General features: G+C 36.6%; 1 protein-coding gene across 3 annotated transcripts in view; it reads right to left on the bottom strand.

Annotated features, from left to right (window-relative positions):
* Nucleotides 1–11,505: 11,505 nt before the first annotated feature.
* Nucleotides 11,506–14,237, bottom strand: part of DPP10 (dipeptidyl peptidase like 10) — a 1,408,189-nt gene continuing 1,405,457 nt past the window's right edge. For all 3 annotated transcript variants that reach the window (XM_064382830.1, XM_064382829.1, XM_064382831.1), the window contains exon 26: nt 11,506–13,724. In XM_064382830.1, coding sequence (XP_064238900.1) covers nt 13,590–13,724 — 135 coding nt within the window. In that variant the 3' untranslated portion in view covers nt 11,506–13,589. The remainder of the gene's footprint in view (nt 13,725–14,237) is intronic.

The following is a 14,237-nucleotide window of genomic DNA, read 5'->3' as shown; positions in this document are numbered from 1 at the left end:
AAACTATAGTAACAGCATGGTATTGGCATAAAAGCAGATACATAGACTAATGGAGCACAAATAGAAAACCCAGAAACAAATCTATATATTTTCAGTCAAAACTAATATTTGACAGGAGCACCAAGAACATATGTTGAGAAAATAATATTTTCTTCCTAAGTGGTGCTGAGAAAATAGAATATTCATATGCAGAAGAGTGATACTAGAACCGAATTTTCACCATATACAAAAATCAACTCAAAGTGCATTAAAAACTTAAATGTAAGACCTGAAGCTATAAAACTATTGGAAGAAAACAAGGAGAAGTGCTTCAGAACATTAGTCTATGCATGGATTTTAAAGCTAAGTCTTCAAAAGCACAGGCAACAAAAACAAAACAGAGATCACTAAAATTACATTAAACTAAAAAGCTTCTGCACAGCAAAGGAAATAATCAGCAGGGTGAAGAGATAACTTACAGATCGGGAGAAAGTAATAACAAACTATGTATTCAACAAGGTATTCATATTCAGAATATACAAGGAACTCAACCCAACAGAAAAGAAAACAAAAAAATATATAATCTAATTTCAAAAATGGGAAAATGGGCTAAATAGACATTTTTCGGAAGAAGAAATACAAACTGCCAACAGGTATATGAAAAATACTCAGCATCACTAATCATCAGGGAAATGGAAATCAAAACCACAATGGGATATTATCTCATCCCAGATAGAATGGCTTCTATTTTAAAAAATCACTGTTGCTAGAAATATAAACCGTATGGAGATCTTGCAAACAAATTAAAAATAGAACTGCTATATAATCTAGCAATCCCATTACTGGGTATTTATTTGAAGGAAAGGCAATCGGTATATCAAAGGGATACCTGGTCCACCATGTTTATAATTGCAACACTGCTTGTAATAAATCAACTGAATTATCCATCAGCAGATCAACAGATATAGAAAATGTGACATATATACACAAGGAGATATCGTTCAGCCATTAAAAGGGAATAAATCCTGTCGTTTGCAGCAACGTGTGTGGAATGAGAGTTTTTATGGTAAAGTTAAAGAGGCCAGGCACAGAAAGAAAAAATATCACATGTGTTTGCTTATATGTGGGGGCTAAACAAGTTATTACATGGAGGCAGAGAGAAGAACGGTGATTACTAAAGACTGGGGATTGTGGGAGAGGGGTAAGGAAAGGTTGATTAATGATACAAATATTGAGTTAACTAGTAGGAATAAGTTCTACTATTTGATAGCACAGTAGGGTGACTATAGTTCATCGTTTATTTTATATTTCAAAATAGCTAGAAGAGAAGATTTGACTTGTTCTCAAAGCAAAGAAATGATAAATGTTTGAGCTGCTGGATATCCTAAGTATCCTGATTTGATCATTATACATTGTATGCATGTGTCAAAATATCACATGTACCCCATATACATGTAAAATTCTTTAGTACCAATAAAAAAGCAAAGTACTAAGCAAAAAAATAAAACGAAAATTAAAATGGGCAAAGATTTTCATTAGACATTTCTCAAAAGACATACACATGACCAGTAAGCACATAAAAAGATACTCAATATATTTAGTCACTAGGGAAATGTAAATTAAAACCACAATAAGATACTTAACACCCACTAACTAGGATGGCTACAATAAAAGAAGCATGGAAAATAACAAGTGTTTGCCAGATACGGAGAAACTGTAGCCCTCATACATTGCAAGTGGTAACGTAAAGTAATGCAGCCACTCTGGAAAACAGTTTTGAAGTTCCTACAAAGTTAAACATAGAGTTACCCTATGACCAACCAGCTCCGCACTTAGGTACATAGCCAGAACATTTGAAAACATTACAAAAAAATGTTCATTGAAGCATTATTTATAATAGCCTTTGGGTGGCAGAAACCCAAATATCTACCAACTGATGTATGAATTTTAAAAATGTGGTATACACATACACTGGGTATACATAGATATACATACACTTTCTTTGTCATAAAAAGAATGAAGTATTGATGTATACTCAAACATAGATCAATCTTGAAAGCATTATGCTAAGTGAAAAAGGCCAATTACTAAAGTCCACATATGATTCCTTTTAGTTTTATTCTTATTATTAAACTTTAAGTTCTGGGGTACACATGCAGAGTGTACAGGTTTGTTATGTAGGTATATATGTGCCATGGTGGTTTGATGCACCCATCAACCCTTCATCTATATTAGGTATTTTTCCTAATGCTATCCCTCCCCTAGCCCCGACCCACTGACAGCCCCTGGTTTGTGATATTCCCCTCCCTGTGTCCATGTGTCATTGTTCAACTCCCACTTATCAGTGAGAACATGTAGTGTTTGGTTTTCTGTTCCTGTGTCACTTTGCTGAAAATGATAGTTTCCAGCTTCATCCATGTCCCTGCAAAGGACATGAACTCATCCTTTTTTATGGCTGCATAGTATTCCATGGTGTATATGTGCCACATTTTCTTTATCCAGTCTATTATTGATGGGCATTTGGGTTGGTTCCAAGTCTTTGCTAGTATGAACAGTGCCAGAATAAACATACAAGTGCATGTGTCTTTATAGTAAAATGATTTATAATCCTTTGGGTATATACCCAGTAATGGCATTGCTAGGTCAAATGGTATTTCTATTTCTAAATCCACAAAGAATCGCTACCCTGTCTTCCACAATGTTTGAACTTACACTCCAACCAACAGTGTAAAAGTGTTTTTTCCCACATCCTCTCCAGCATCTGTTGTTTCTTGACTTTTTAACGATTGTCATTCTAACTGGTGTGAGATGGCATTTCAATGTTGTTTTGATTTGTATTTCCCTAATGACCAGTGATTATGAGCTTTTTTTCATATGTTTGTTGGCTGCATAAATGTCTTCTTTTGAGAAGTGCCTGTTTATATATTAAATGTACAGAATAGACAAATTAATAGAAAAGGATCCGTGAGTGATTGTCAGGAGCTGTGGAAAGGCAACACGGACAGTGACTATAACAGGATGTAGAGGTATTTTTTGGAGGCTATTTTTGAAAAAATAGTGGAAGTTTTTGTACAACTTTGTGAAAATACTAAAAATCACTGAAGTGTGCACCATGAAAAAGTGAATTGTATGTTATATGAATTATATCTCATTAGAAAATAAATTTAAGAAGAGGTTAAATAAAGAGTCTAGATATCTGGGTCTTTTCAGGGTTTGGAACGTCACAGTTATTAATTATAAATAGAAAATAATGGGATTAAATAAGCCTCAGACCACGTAGGTCTAGTAAAACCATTCCTTTGAATAAGAGATCAATGTAAAGATCAGATTAATTGTGTGAACTTTCCTTTTTATGCTGCAGTCTTAAATTAGCTGACAGTATAATAAGAGATAAGGAAAGAAGCATTCACACTCTATCCCTCACAAGACAGTACGGATTCTTAAGGAATGAGTGCTATTTCAATATCTGTGTCCTCTGAAACTCACGTTGAAATTTATTCCCCAATAGTAACTGTATTTAGAGGTGGGGCCTTTAAGAAGTGATTGGGACAGGAGGGCTGTTTCCTCATTAATGAAGTAATTCATTCATCAATTAGGTCAGTGGATTAATGCCTTATCATGGGAGTGAGTTATCATGAAAGTAGATTTGTTCTAAGTGCCCGTTTGGCTCTCAGTACACCTGTCTCACTCTGTGATGCCTTTCATGATGTGATGGAGCACAAGGCTGTCACCAGAAGCTGACTAGATGCCAAGCCCTAAATACCAGACCTTTTAGCCTGCAGAAATGTAACAAATAAATTTATTTTATTTATGAGTTAATCATTCTCAGGTATTGAGTCATAGCAACAGAAAATGGAATAAGAAAATGATATAAAAGAAATCTGAATTTAATGACTAGCTTTAGACCAGTTTGGAAGTTAAATAAATAAGAAACTTACTAATTTCCCAGCATGAAATATATGCAAAATTGAATTTCACTCTTCAATCTTAAGAAAATAGTTGGACTCCTGTATTAGTCCATGTTGCCTTACTATAAAGGAATACCAGAGACTGGGTAATTTGTGAAGAAAAAAGGTTTATTTTGGCTCACAGTTCTGCAGGCTACACCAGCATGGCACCAGTATCTGCATGGTTTCTGGTGAGGCCTCAGAAAGCTTACAATCATGGCAGAAGGCAAAGGGGTAGCTGGTACATCACATGGTGAGCGAGAGCAAGAGAGTGGGAGAAATACTAGGCTCTTTTAAACAACCAGCTCTTGTACAAACTACAAAAGAAATCACTCATTACCATGAGATGATAGCAAGCTATTCATAAAGGATCCATCCCCATGACTCAAACACACCCACTAGGCACCGTCTCCAACACTGGGGATTACATTTCAACATGAAATTTGGAGGGCACAAACATCCAAACTATATCAGCTGCCATCTGCTTATAGGTAAGAGGTGGGCTAGGGAAACTGTTGCTTCCTAAGGCAGACTTACCTATTTTTTTTCCTTTCCAAATAGAACTATTGATTTTGGTTATTTCATCCCTGTTCTACTGTTACTAGGAGCATGGAGGACAGAAAACCGATTGTTTTAAAGTTCAAAGTTTTTCAGCCAAAAAAGAGTTTTACATAAACTTAATGTAGGACTATTTAACAACACCCAGGAATCCTGGGCTTTGAGCTGGAAGGGCTTGGAGTTAATGTTTCTTGGGGTGGAGTTGATTGTGCCTAATGTGTAGGGGAATTGAAGGAGCAAGTAAAAGTTTTGCTATCCAGATGGTGGACTGTGACAGTGACAGCCAGTGCTCACTAAATTCTCCATTTGTTCCCATGCATTTTCCAACACTTGTGCTGTTAGACTGGGACTCAGAGCCATCCTCAATAATAGACTACGAACAGATGTGATGTGTGTCACTTCAGAGAGATGGCAATTTAAAGCTGGCTTTGTGTGTCTCCTTCGACCTTCTCTGCTCTTGAGGTTACAGCGTGGAGGCCACATGCTCCAGATGGCATAAGGAATAATAGCTTTTACCTGCCCATATGTGACTTCATATGAGTGAAAAGTAAAGCTTTATTTTTGTAACATACTGAAACTTGTTTTCTTTTCCCTGTGTTCCCCTAACTGGTATGTCTTACTTTGACTAATTGACCTTTAATAACTTATTTATATTTTCTAAGCTTACAGTTTTCTCATGTAAAAGTTGGGATAGTGATCATACTTAACTAGTTACTGTTTTAAGGTTAAAAATAAGTGTGTTAATGAGCATCTTCTAGGACCTGGTACAAATCAAGCAACTAGTTAATGTTAGCTCTCATCATTATTAAGATATTTGTATTACAGCAATTTACAAACTGAGTAGGCATAATATAAATTATACACATTACAAAGTGCATATATAAATGAGAAATTATATTCCATGAAAAGGAATAAGGTAGAGGGATTCAGGAATTGCGGGTAACTGGAAATAGTTAAGAAATGTGTATTTAGAATTTGATAGAAAAGTGGGTAACAGAATAAATTTTTAATAGAGAGTATAGAGTCCAGATTAAGTTAAAAGCATAATTCCAAATATCGAAAGTTTTAACTCCTTTCACTACTACCTGTCAACCTAAAACCAAAAGAAAAGCTTGCAAATTAAATAATCTCCTGGTTTGGAGAATGAGAAAAGCACAGAAAGGTCAGTAAAGCATAAAGGAAAAGGCTGGTTCTGGGCGCAAGCTGGGTAGAGACACAACTGAGTTCCAAAGGCAGTGGGTGGGTGATGGGCAGGCGGCCATTTGACTATTTGAAAATTTTTCACTCTCTGGAAATATTCACTTTTCTATGAGATGTAAATTCTTTTCTTCTACCCTTGATAAATTTACTTAAAATAATGCCCACGCAACATAAAATAACAACACGAACACTAAACTAAATATTATTTTTTTTTAATAAATGGCCTTATGGTAGAGGCAATTGGGACTAAGAAATAATTGTCAAAATGGCAGGGCTTTTCTAAAAATGTCCCTGAAATTGAGAGCGGAAAGGGCAACTACATATAGACAAACCGCTTTCAGTATAAAAGTGAGCTATGGAGCCCTTTTGACTTAAATTTTAAAAAGTAGATTTATTATGAAATATTTTTTCACGGTGGGGTGGGCACAAGAGAATAGCGCATTCAATTAGGTGAGGGTTAAAAATGACTCAGTGGGCCAGGTGCAGTGGCTCATGCCTGTAATCCCAACACTTTGGGAGGCCAAGGCAGACGGATCACCAGAGGTCAGGATTTCGAGACCAGCCTGGCTAACATGGTGAAATCCCATCTCTATTAAAAATACAATAATGGGGCATGGTGGCGCATGCCTGTAATTCGTTACTTGGGAGGCTGAGGCAGGAGAATTGCTTGAACCAGAGAGGAGGAGGGTGCAGTGAGCCCAGATCGTGCCCCTGCACTCCAGCCTGGGCAACAAACGTGAACCTCCATCTCAAAAATAAATAAATAATAAATTAAAATCACTCAATTAAAACCCCCCCAAAAATATCGAATATGCTATTTTCCAGTAACTGATGACTCATTTAGCTGTAACATTTGTACTGAAATATCCGTTTATATGTTAGCCTTATTCATCAGATGAAGTGTTAAAACAAGGATCCTAATACTGTGCCATACAGCAGAGTACCTGGCACAGAGTGGGCATAAATTATTTTTGTGTTATTTCATTACTGAAGTCAACCTTGATGTTAAAATTTTTCCTTTATCTGAGCAAGGGAATTTACAATTTGTTCTTCCCAAGGGCTTGAAATCCAATTACACTATACAGATCATTAAAAGTCACACATGATGTCCTAAGGCATAGAGAGTTGGAGTGTAATGAGAATTACACCCGTTAAAAGTGCACATGAATTGGGAGGCTGCGTTACCTGTGTTTCCTTGTCAGGCCTTTTCTTTTCCCTTTGGTATATGCCTTACACAATCCATCAATCAGGAGAATTAATGGCGTGCCTAGCAATTTAGGCCATACGGAGATAATCAAGGCATCATAAATTGTGTTAGAGCAAATAAAGCCTACAAAATGGGCCTGCTAGCACAGCAATCGCATTTCAAAACTGCCTGCCTGCACTGGAAAATGTGTCAATGATGAAAAGCATAGGTGAAAACAGAAAATGTCAACTAGGGAAGAGTGTACTCACTCAGGAGCAGAGAGCGGAGTCGATGTTTGGGGTCTTCTGGGAGGAAAAGTAGGTCTGTACGTTACTGGCAGCGAATCCGTGTGGGTCTGCAGCAACCTCAGTTCTTGCCTCCTCAGGCAAGAGTTATTTATACTCTCCTCAGGCAAGAGTAATTCCACTGAGGAGGCAGAAAGCAGGAGAGACCAAGGCAAGTTTTAGAGCAGGAGTGAAAGTTTATTAAAAGGCTTAAAGAGAAGGGAGGAAAGAAAATAAACTACACTTGGAAGAGGGCCAGTGGGCAACTTGAGAGATAAAGTGCAGCGTTTGACCTTTGGACTTACGGTTTTATATGCTGGCATACTTCCGGGGTCTTGCGTTACCTCTCCCCTGAGTTCACTTGGGGTGGTCCGTCTGCATGCGCAGTGGCCTGCCAAAGTTTGGGAGGGGCTGCAGGTGCAGCGTGTTTACTGGAGTTGTATACTTGCTTCCTTGATGCATTCTTCCTTTGACAACCAAATGTCCCTTGAAGGTCACATAGCAGTTGAACACCACCATTTTGCCTCTCAGTGTGCACACTTGAGCCCACTAGCCCAGGTTCTGAGATAGTAATATCATTGGGAAGCTGTTTGTCTCCAGTTTCAGGTGTTTCTGTTTATTGGGAGCTCTCCTTTCCCTGATGCTAGTGAGGACCAATTATTATTTTAGAGAGGCAGTGTAACAGCTGCCTGACCATCACTTGATGGTCACCAGACATTCCTGGTGGGCAGGAGCCCTCTCCTCCTCTGCTCATGTCTGGCTAGCTACCTACTGTATTACATATAAAACACAGCTCTTAATGTTTAATAGTTTGAGGTATTTCTCCAGGTGAGACGTGAGCATCAAGGACCTTATCACCATGGGCAGAGTATACCTTTCCCTTCTGTGCCTTTATGTTAGGTTCATTCTCCTATCCTTCCTTGTGGCACCCTCACCGAAGACATGGCAGTTTCAGAGGTTCAACCTCCCAGCTTTCCTGATATCTAGGAGAAGGGCTTGCAATCAAAGCCTGTACAGTACAAAGGGACCTGAGAAAATCCTTCTTAAGACTTCCAGAGGAAATTATCTTTCCTGATAAAAGATAGGCAAGAGGAGAGTCATCCTTTGACCTTCTATCCTTGGACATTGTTCTGAAAAGATACATTGCCTGGGCAGCTGCAGTTATCTGAAGACAAAGCAGGGAACAGAAAACAGACCAAAGCAGAAGTATAAAGGTGGGAGAAGACTGGGATTTGGGTCTATCATTGATCTGTTAACTGCCCTGGAAACACCCAACTTCAGGGCTCTTGCGATATGAGTCAATAATAGTTCCTGTCATTTAAGCTAGTGTTTCTCAAGCTTTAATGTGCACAAGAATCACTTGGGGATCTTGTTAACATTCAGGTTCTGATTCAAGAAGGTCATGGTAGTGCCTTAGAGTGTATATATCTATCATCCCAGGTGATGTCCAAGCTGTGCATATATTGAATCACAAGTATTTAAGCCATTTAAAATTTTGTATTCAGTTACCTGCAGCCAGAAGCACGCAAAATGACATCTTTGACCAGTGCGGGGAGGGGACTGAAAATTGAATCCAAAGACATGATGATATGATGATGAACTTTAGGAACTTACTAGCTTAAAAAATGCATAGATAAAACCATCACATGTAAGGGCTTTGAGATCATCAAGGTCTGACTTCAAATATTGGTTCTATCATTTACGTACTGTTTGGCTCTGTTGGAAAATTGTTTAATCTCTCTGAATCTTGATTTCTTTATCAGAGAACAATAGTATCTATGTCATATGGTTGGACTGAGGATTAGCTGAGCTTATGTAAAAAAGCATAGGTGTAGAATAAATGTGAGCTCCTTTTCTCTGATGCTATTGGCTGAAGTCTGCATTCTCAAGCTTCACACGTCAAAGATAACTTCATTAAAATCGGAGTAAGTATGATAGAAATAGACAGTTGTGAGAACTGGCACAGAAATTTTCTTACTATACTGTTGTTATTAGAAGCCTGTGATGTTTATAACAGTCGACCATAAACTTAATTGGAAGTAATAATAAAAATTGTATTTTGATGTGATAATAAAAATTGTACTTTGATATGACTTATTTTCTTTTTAAAACCCGTCTGCCTTGTTTATGGTGAGAGTTTTTTTTTCCAAATTCACAGACTCTCTCCTCAACAATTGCTGGAATATTGCTAAATGAAATAAAAGTGTTGTTAGCAGATCTGATCAGTGGTAAACCAAATCTATTTCTACACTAGTAGAACAGTGGGAGGTAATGGGATTTTCCTGTGTCAGATTGCAAATAGGATTGTGGGTGTCTGCTATGACTTGAAATGTTGTGACATGCTTTGTGTATTTTGTCGGGTTTGAAAACCACATGAGGCTTTCATGTTTACAAGTCTGGGTGTTTTGAACAATTCGATGTTTCTGCAGTATATGGATGCCTCTCTGAATGATTTTGCAGTATTTTTGGTATAATGCCCGAGCAAGGAGATTTACTAATGCCTTCCAAGCATGTAGTCATGGTCTTCTGAGCAAGGGTTTCCATGCACAGGAATAGCTCTGACATATCTTCAGTGGAAAGAGAAAACATATTTTAATGTTACATATGTCCTCTTGTTATTAGGGAATTCATGTATCTTCAAACATTCCACAATGGTAAAATGGTTTGTGCATTACCTTTCAGTATCATTGCTATCCAATTACTCTAAAACATATTTGGAACTGTGTGTTTATATATTCAGAATCTTTTCTCACATGGTGTCAACATAGGTTAACTCTCCTTATTTGAGGAGTGCTGTAGAGCAGAATGACTGAGAACATGAACTTCTAAGTTGGCTGGTGCTGGGTTTTAGTCTTTTCACTTACTATTTACATAAATTTGGACCAGTTATATACTTCTCTAAAATTCAATGTCCTTATCTGTAAAATGGGACACATAATACCTCCTTAGGGCATTTTGAGAAGATTCAATTTGATAGTGCACATAGAGTATTTATCAGAGATTTGGCAGTTAGTAAGAGTCCAATACATTTTCATTAGAAAGGGTTCATTCAAACCTGAAAATAAACCACTTATTTATTCTATTTCTTCCTCCTATAATATTCACAGTGATAATTTCTTGTGGAGGAGAAAAATAATAGTTTCCAGAAAGCAGTCTAAGACAACTAGCACACCTGCAATTTATTTTGGAAAGTGATCCTAGGGAATAGGAGGAGGGAACTTAAAAGAATGAAATGGGGAAGAGGAAAATAGAAGGGTATGCACCTGTGAGCTTCTGGGGCCCACAGAGCCTTCCATGGACCATGAAGAATATCTGAGGGAAAGCTTAGTTACCTGCTACAGTCTTTCATTCGTTGTGTTTTAGTGGGTTACTAACACCCTCACATAGGTTTGCAGTATGTAAGCGATTCGTCTCTTGGTTCTAGGAAGTAGCCAAAATTAGTATCAGAGAATCTCCAGAACAGAAAGTGAAATGAGCACAGCTGAGAGTTCAGATTGTATTCATGCAATGTTGGTTGCTGCACGATGTGAAGGTGGTCAGAGAACATGAGGAGAGACACAGGAGGTATTTCATATATAATTCCTCATAAAAGCCATGTGTTGTCACTGATTCTAGAGATTTGAGAGTAATTCAGTCCCAGGTACTTCTGTTTCAAAGCCCAACATTTGAAGGACAATGGCTTAAGTCATTGTCTATATGGTAAAGCCCAATGTCTAAGTCACCTCACTGTAACAGATCTACAACAGACACCTGTAAGATCCCCAATAGTGATTTTTATGCTAAACACCCAGGTAAAAAGGCACATTTTCAGAATGAACTGATATCCATCTTTTGAAGAGTGTCTCCTTTCCTTAGTTCTGTCAGGAAACACAAATAGATGAGAATAGCCTTCTTAGTCTCTTGAGTATTTGGAGATCTTAATGAAGGCAATGAAAGTGAACACTTTTCTCTTTCAAAAGCATTTCAAGAGGTTGTTTATCTCTGTGGATGATTTAACATTGCTTACCTACTTTATTATAGAATTTAATATACTGATTTTTTTCTTTAACATTAAGGAAGTAATAACACTTGAAAAGCATGCTATTGGAGTCCTAGGAAACTCTAGCAATGCATAAATATGTATAAAATAGTGGGATTATGACCAAGGTTAAATGTATAAAGGGGAAAATCCAATTACATAATTCCTTTAATATTTGGTGATTATGTGTTGGTGAGCATTTACTGAAAATGACCCTGTCATTAAAACTCTAAGAATCACAGAGCTAAAAATTTTCTACCTTCCTACTAAGCAATATGCTTTAACTTGAGGTCTCTAGCATTTAATTTAAGGGGAAAATGGGCTCCAGACAAATGTCTTTCACATTAGAAACTGTATTAAATTAACTGAAAAATAGCTAAACATTGATAATAATAAAACAAGAGAAATGACAGTAAAAGGCAAATACTTTTTTAAATGATATGCAAATAGACATTCAATAAAACCACGTTTCAGACAACATAATTATTTGCATCATAAAAAACTCTAGTGGTTCAAATTTAAAATATTAAAAAGCTTCAGTTGGATTTCAAATTAGCCTAAAAAGAAATTTCCATCTTAATAAAATAGGCAAAACTTTCCTTTTAAATTTACAACCTATTTTGTTAAAAAATGTGTTCACTATTCTTGAAAAAGACCTAAAATGGGTCTTTCAGAAGAGAAAGCCTTTCTCATTTTAAACTGAATCCAATGGAGCATGGAAGACACAATTCCAGAGCATCCAGGGAGAAAAGTGGAATACCCAATCCATGATTCACATGTTCCCAAATACCCAGAATTTGGGGTTGATCCTTCAACAAAACAGGAGGGTGACTGAGTGAGTCCTTGATATTTGAAAGTTTCTAACTGATGCCATAAGTTAGGATAATTCAGTCTGTTCTAAGGACTTTTTTTAAACCCGAAAACTGCATATCCCTGCCTAGATTTATTTGAACTTCTAAGCTTGATTACAGACTTGTAGATGTCTTCCGGAAGCTCCCTCAAGTGAGGTGAGAGGTACTCTGACTTCAGTCACCAAAGTTAATGTTCTCATCACTTAAATTGACTTAATACAGTCAAGTTTATTTTACACTGTCAGTTACTTACTACTGCAAGTCAACACAGCATAGGAATTGATGCATTTTGTGCCTTCGATTCAAATCAAATAGCAAACACTGCTGTTCGTAAACTTTTTGGCCAACGAATAAAAAATATTTCATTTCTAATTCTCACCAAACGGACTGAAATTAAACAGTAACAGATGAACTGGGCAGGCATGGAATACTAAATAGTAACTGGCAAATGAAATAATCCAGCTATTTGCTTTTACAATGAAAATGAGAACTGATTCTGCACTGAGAGATAGAAGTAAAAGGACCAAGAGTTTTTAAAAAAGCCTTCTCCACCAAAAGAGCAAAATAGCACTCAGTGGCATTGCATTGTTAACAAAATGTCTTTATCAGAAACTATAATTTAATATTTAAGTATCTAATTTACATGTGACAAGGTATCATATTCAAAAAATTAAATGCAACTAGAAAACTATTAACCACTAAAAACAATACCAAACACAACCCAAACATTTATAGGAAAGCAATAGCTAGAATTTGAATTGGAAAAAATGTTTCATCATATTTGGCTCATTAAACAAAGCATCCATTATAGCTTGGAAAAGAGCATCTCTTCTAATTCATCAAAAGTTTGCCCTTTATAGCATCAATAACATTTAAAGATAGTTTCATTAACTGTATATGCACACGTGTGTATATATATTGTGAAACATACACTTGTGTGTTCATTTAAAGACACTATCTACTGATAACTGGCTGAACTTTGGAAGGTGCTGAAATCCACATTTCTACATGTCCTTTGACCCATTTAATAATGTCTTTTTAAAAACAGAAATTACATAAAATACTCTGTTTTTTATTAACTGAATATTTTCTTAAGCATAATAATAAACAATGAAAGAATTGCACTTATTATAAAGGTACAGTAAAGTGTTAGATTGCAGCTCAGCCATGAAAGATCAGGGACTGTAGGACTGATGATAAATTGTGCATTATATGCAAAGATGATGGTGGCCAGTGAAATTAAAATGAGAGCAACTAGTTACAGAACAAACAGAGGGGATAACAGAAGAAAACATGCACTACTCCTATTTTAATGCAAAACTAATTTCTCCCAGGAAACCAACCCTTTGACCTTTCTTATACAAAGAAACAGGTTCTGCACCCCTGGCAACACAGTAGACTTGGACTTCTGTATTCAAATGCTAGTTCACTGTCTCTGAGTGTGCTGCTCCAGTGTCATCTCCAAAAGCTGCCCTTGAAATTCTGGAGCAACTACAATGTTACAGTCTCTTTGTCAGGTTTCATTGAGCCTCAATATTCCCTTCAGTTCTGTATAAATATAGTCCATTATTCATCCTCTTCTGGTTCCTGTGGTAACACAGATATTTCCTCCTTCAAACAATCACTGAAGAATTTGAGGATTGTGCTGTAGAGATGATACTTGCTCTTCTCAGATACGTTATGACCTTCATCTGGGTAGACCTAAGATATTGAGGGGAAAGAAGATTTCAAATTATCAAAGAAGCTATTGTCCCTCACATTCACTTTCTGAGCCCCAGTGGCATGGAAACTTTGAATAATAATAACTGACCAAAATCTCACCTAATTCTACTCTAAATTCTTCATGCTAAACTTAAAAAAAAAAGTAATCACGTCAACTAATATCTGATACAATTTTTTGGTATTTAAATTAGAATGTGTTGGTCATTAAAGGTAACAAAAAAGTAATCACGTCAACTAATATTTGACACAATTTTTTGGTATTTAAATTAGAATGTGTTGGTCATTAAAGGTAGACTTTTTCATGTTTATGTTTATTAAGATGGACTTAACCTTGCCCTCAGACAGTTTCTTTTTGACTACAGGCTTTATCTCCCTCATCTCTTTTTTAGGAGTATTTACTTAAAAGAAATTTCCAGCTCTTTATTTAAAGAGGATTGAGTTCAGTCTCTGGCTTCTTTGCAGTAGTTTTTCATTGTCTTCCTTGCCTGTTTA

The sequence above is a fragment of the Aotus nancymaae genome, unplaced genomic scaffold (assembly GCF_030222135.1).
Source record: "Aotus nancymaae isolate 86718 unplaced genomic scaffold, 86718_ANA_hifiasm-v0.15.2.pri h1tg000029l, whole genome shotgun sequence".
NCBI classification, from domain to species: domain Eukaryota; kingdom Metazoa; phylum Chordata; class Mammalia; order Primates; family Aotidae; genus Aotus; species Aotus nancymaae.
The sequence above is the reverse complement of the archived record's forward strand: the minus strand, read 5'-3'. Positions and strand labels throughout refer to the sequence as shown.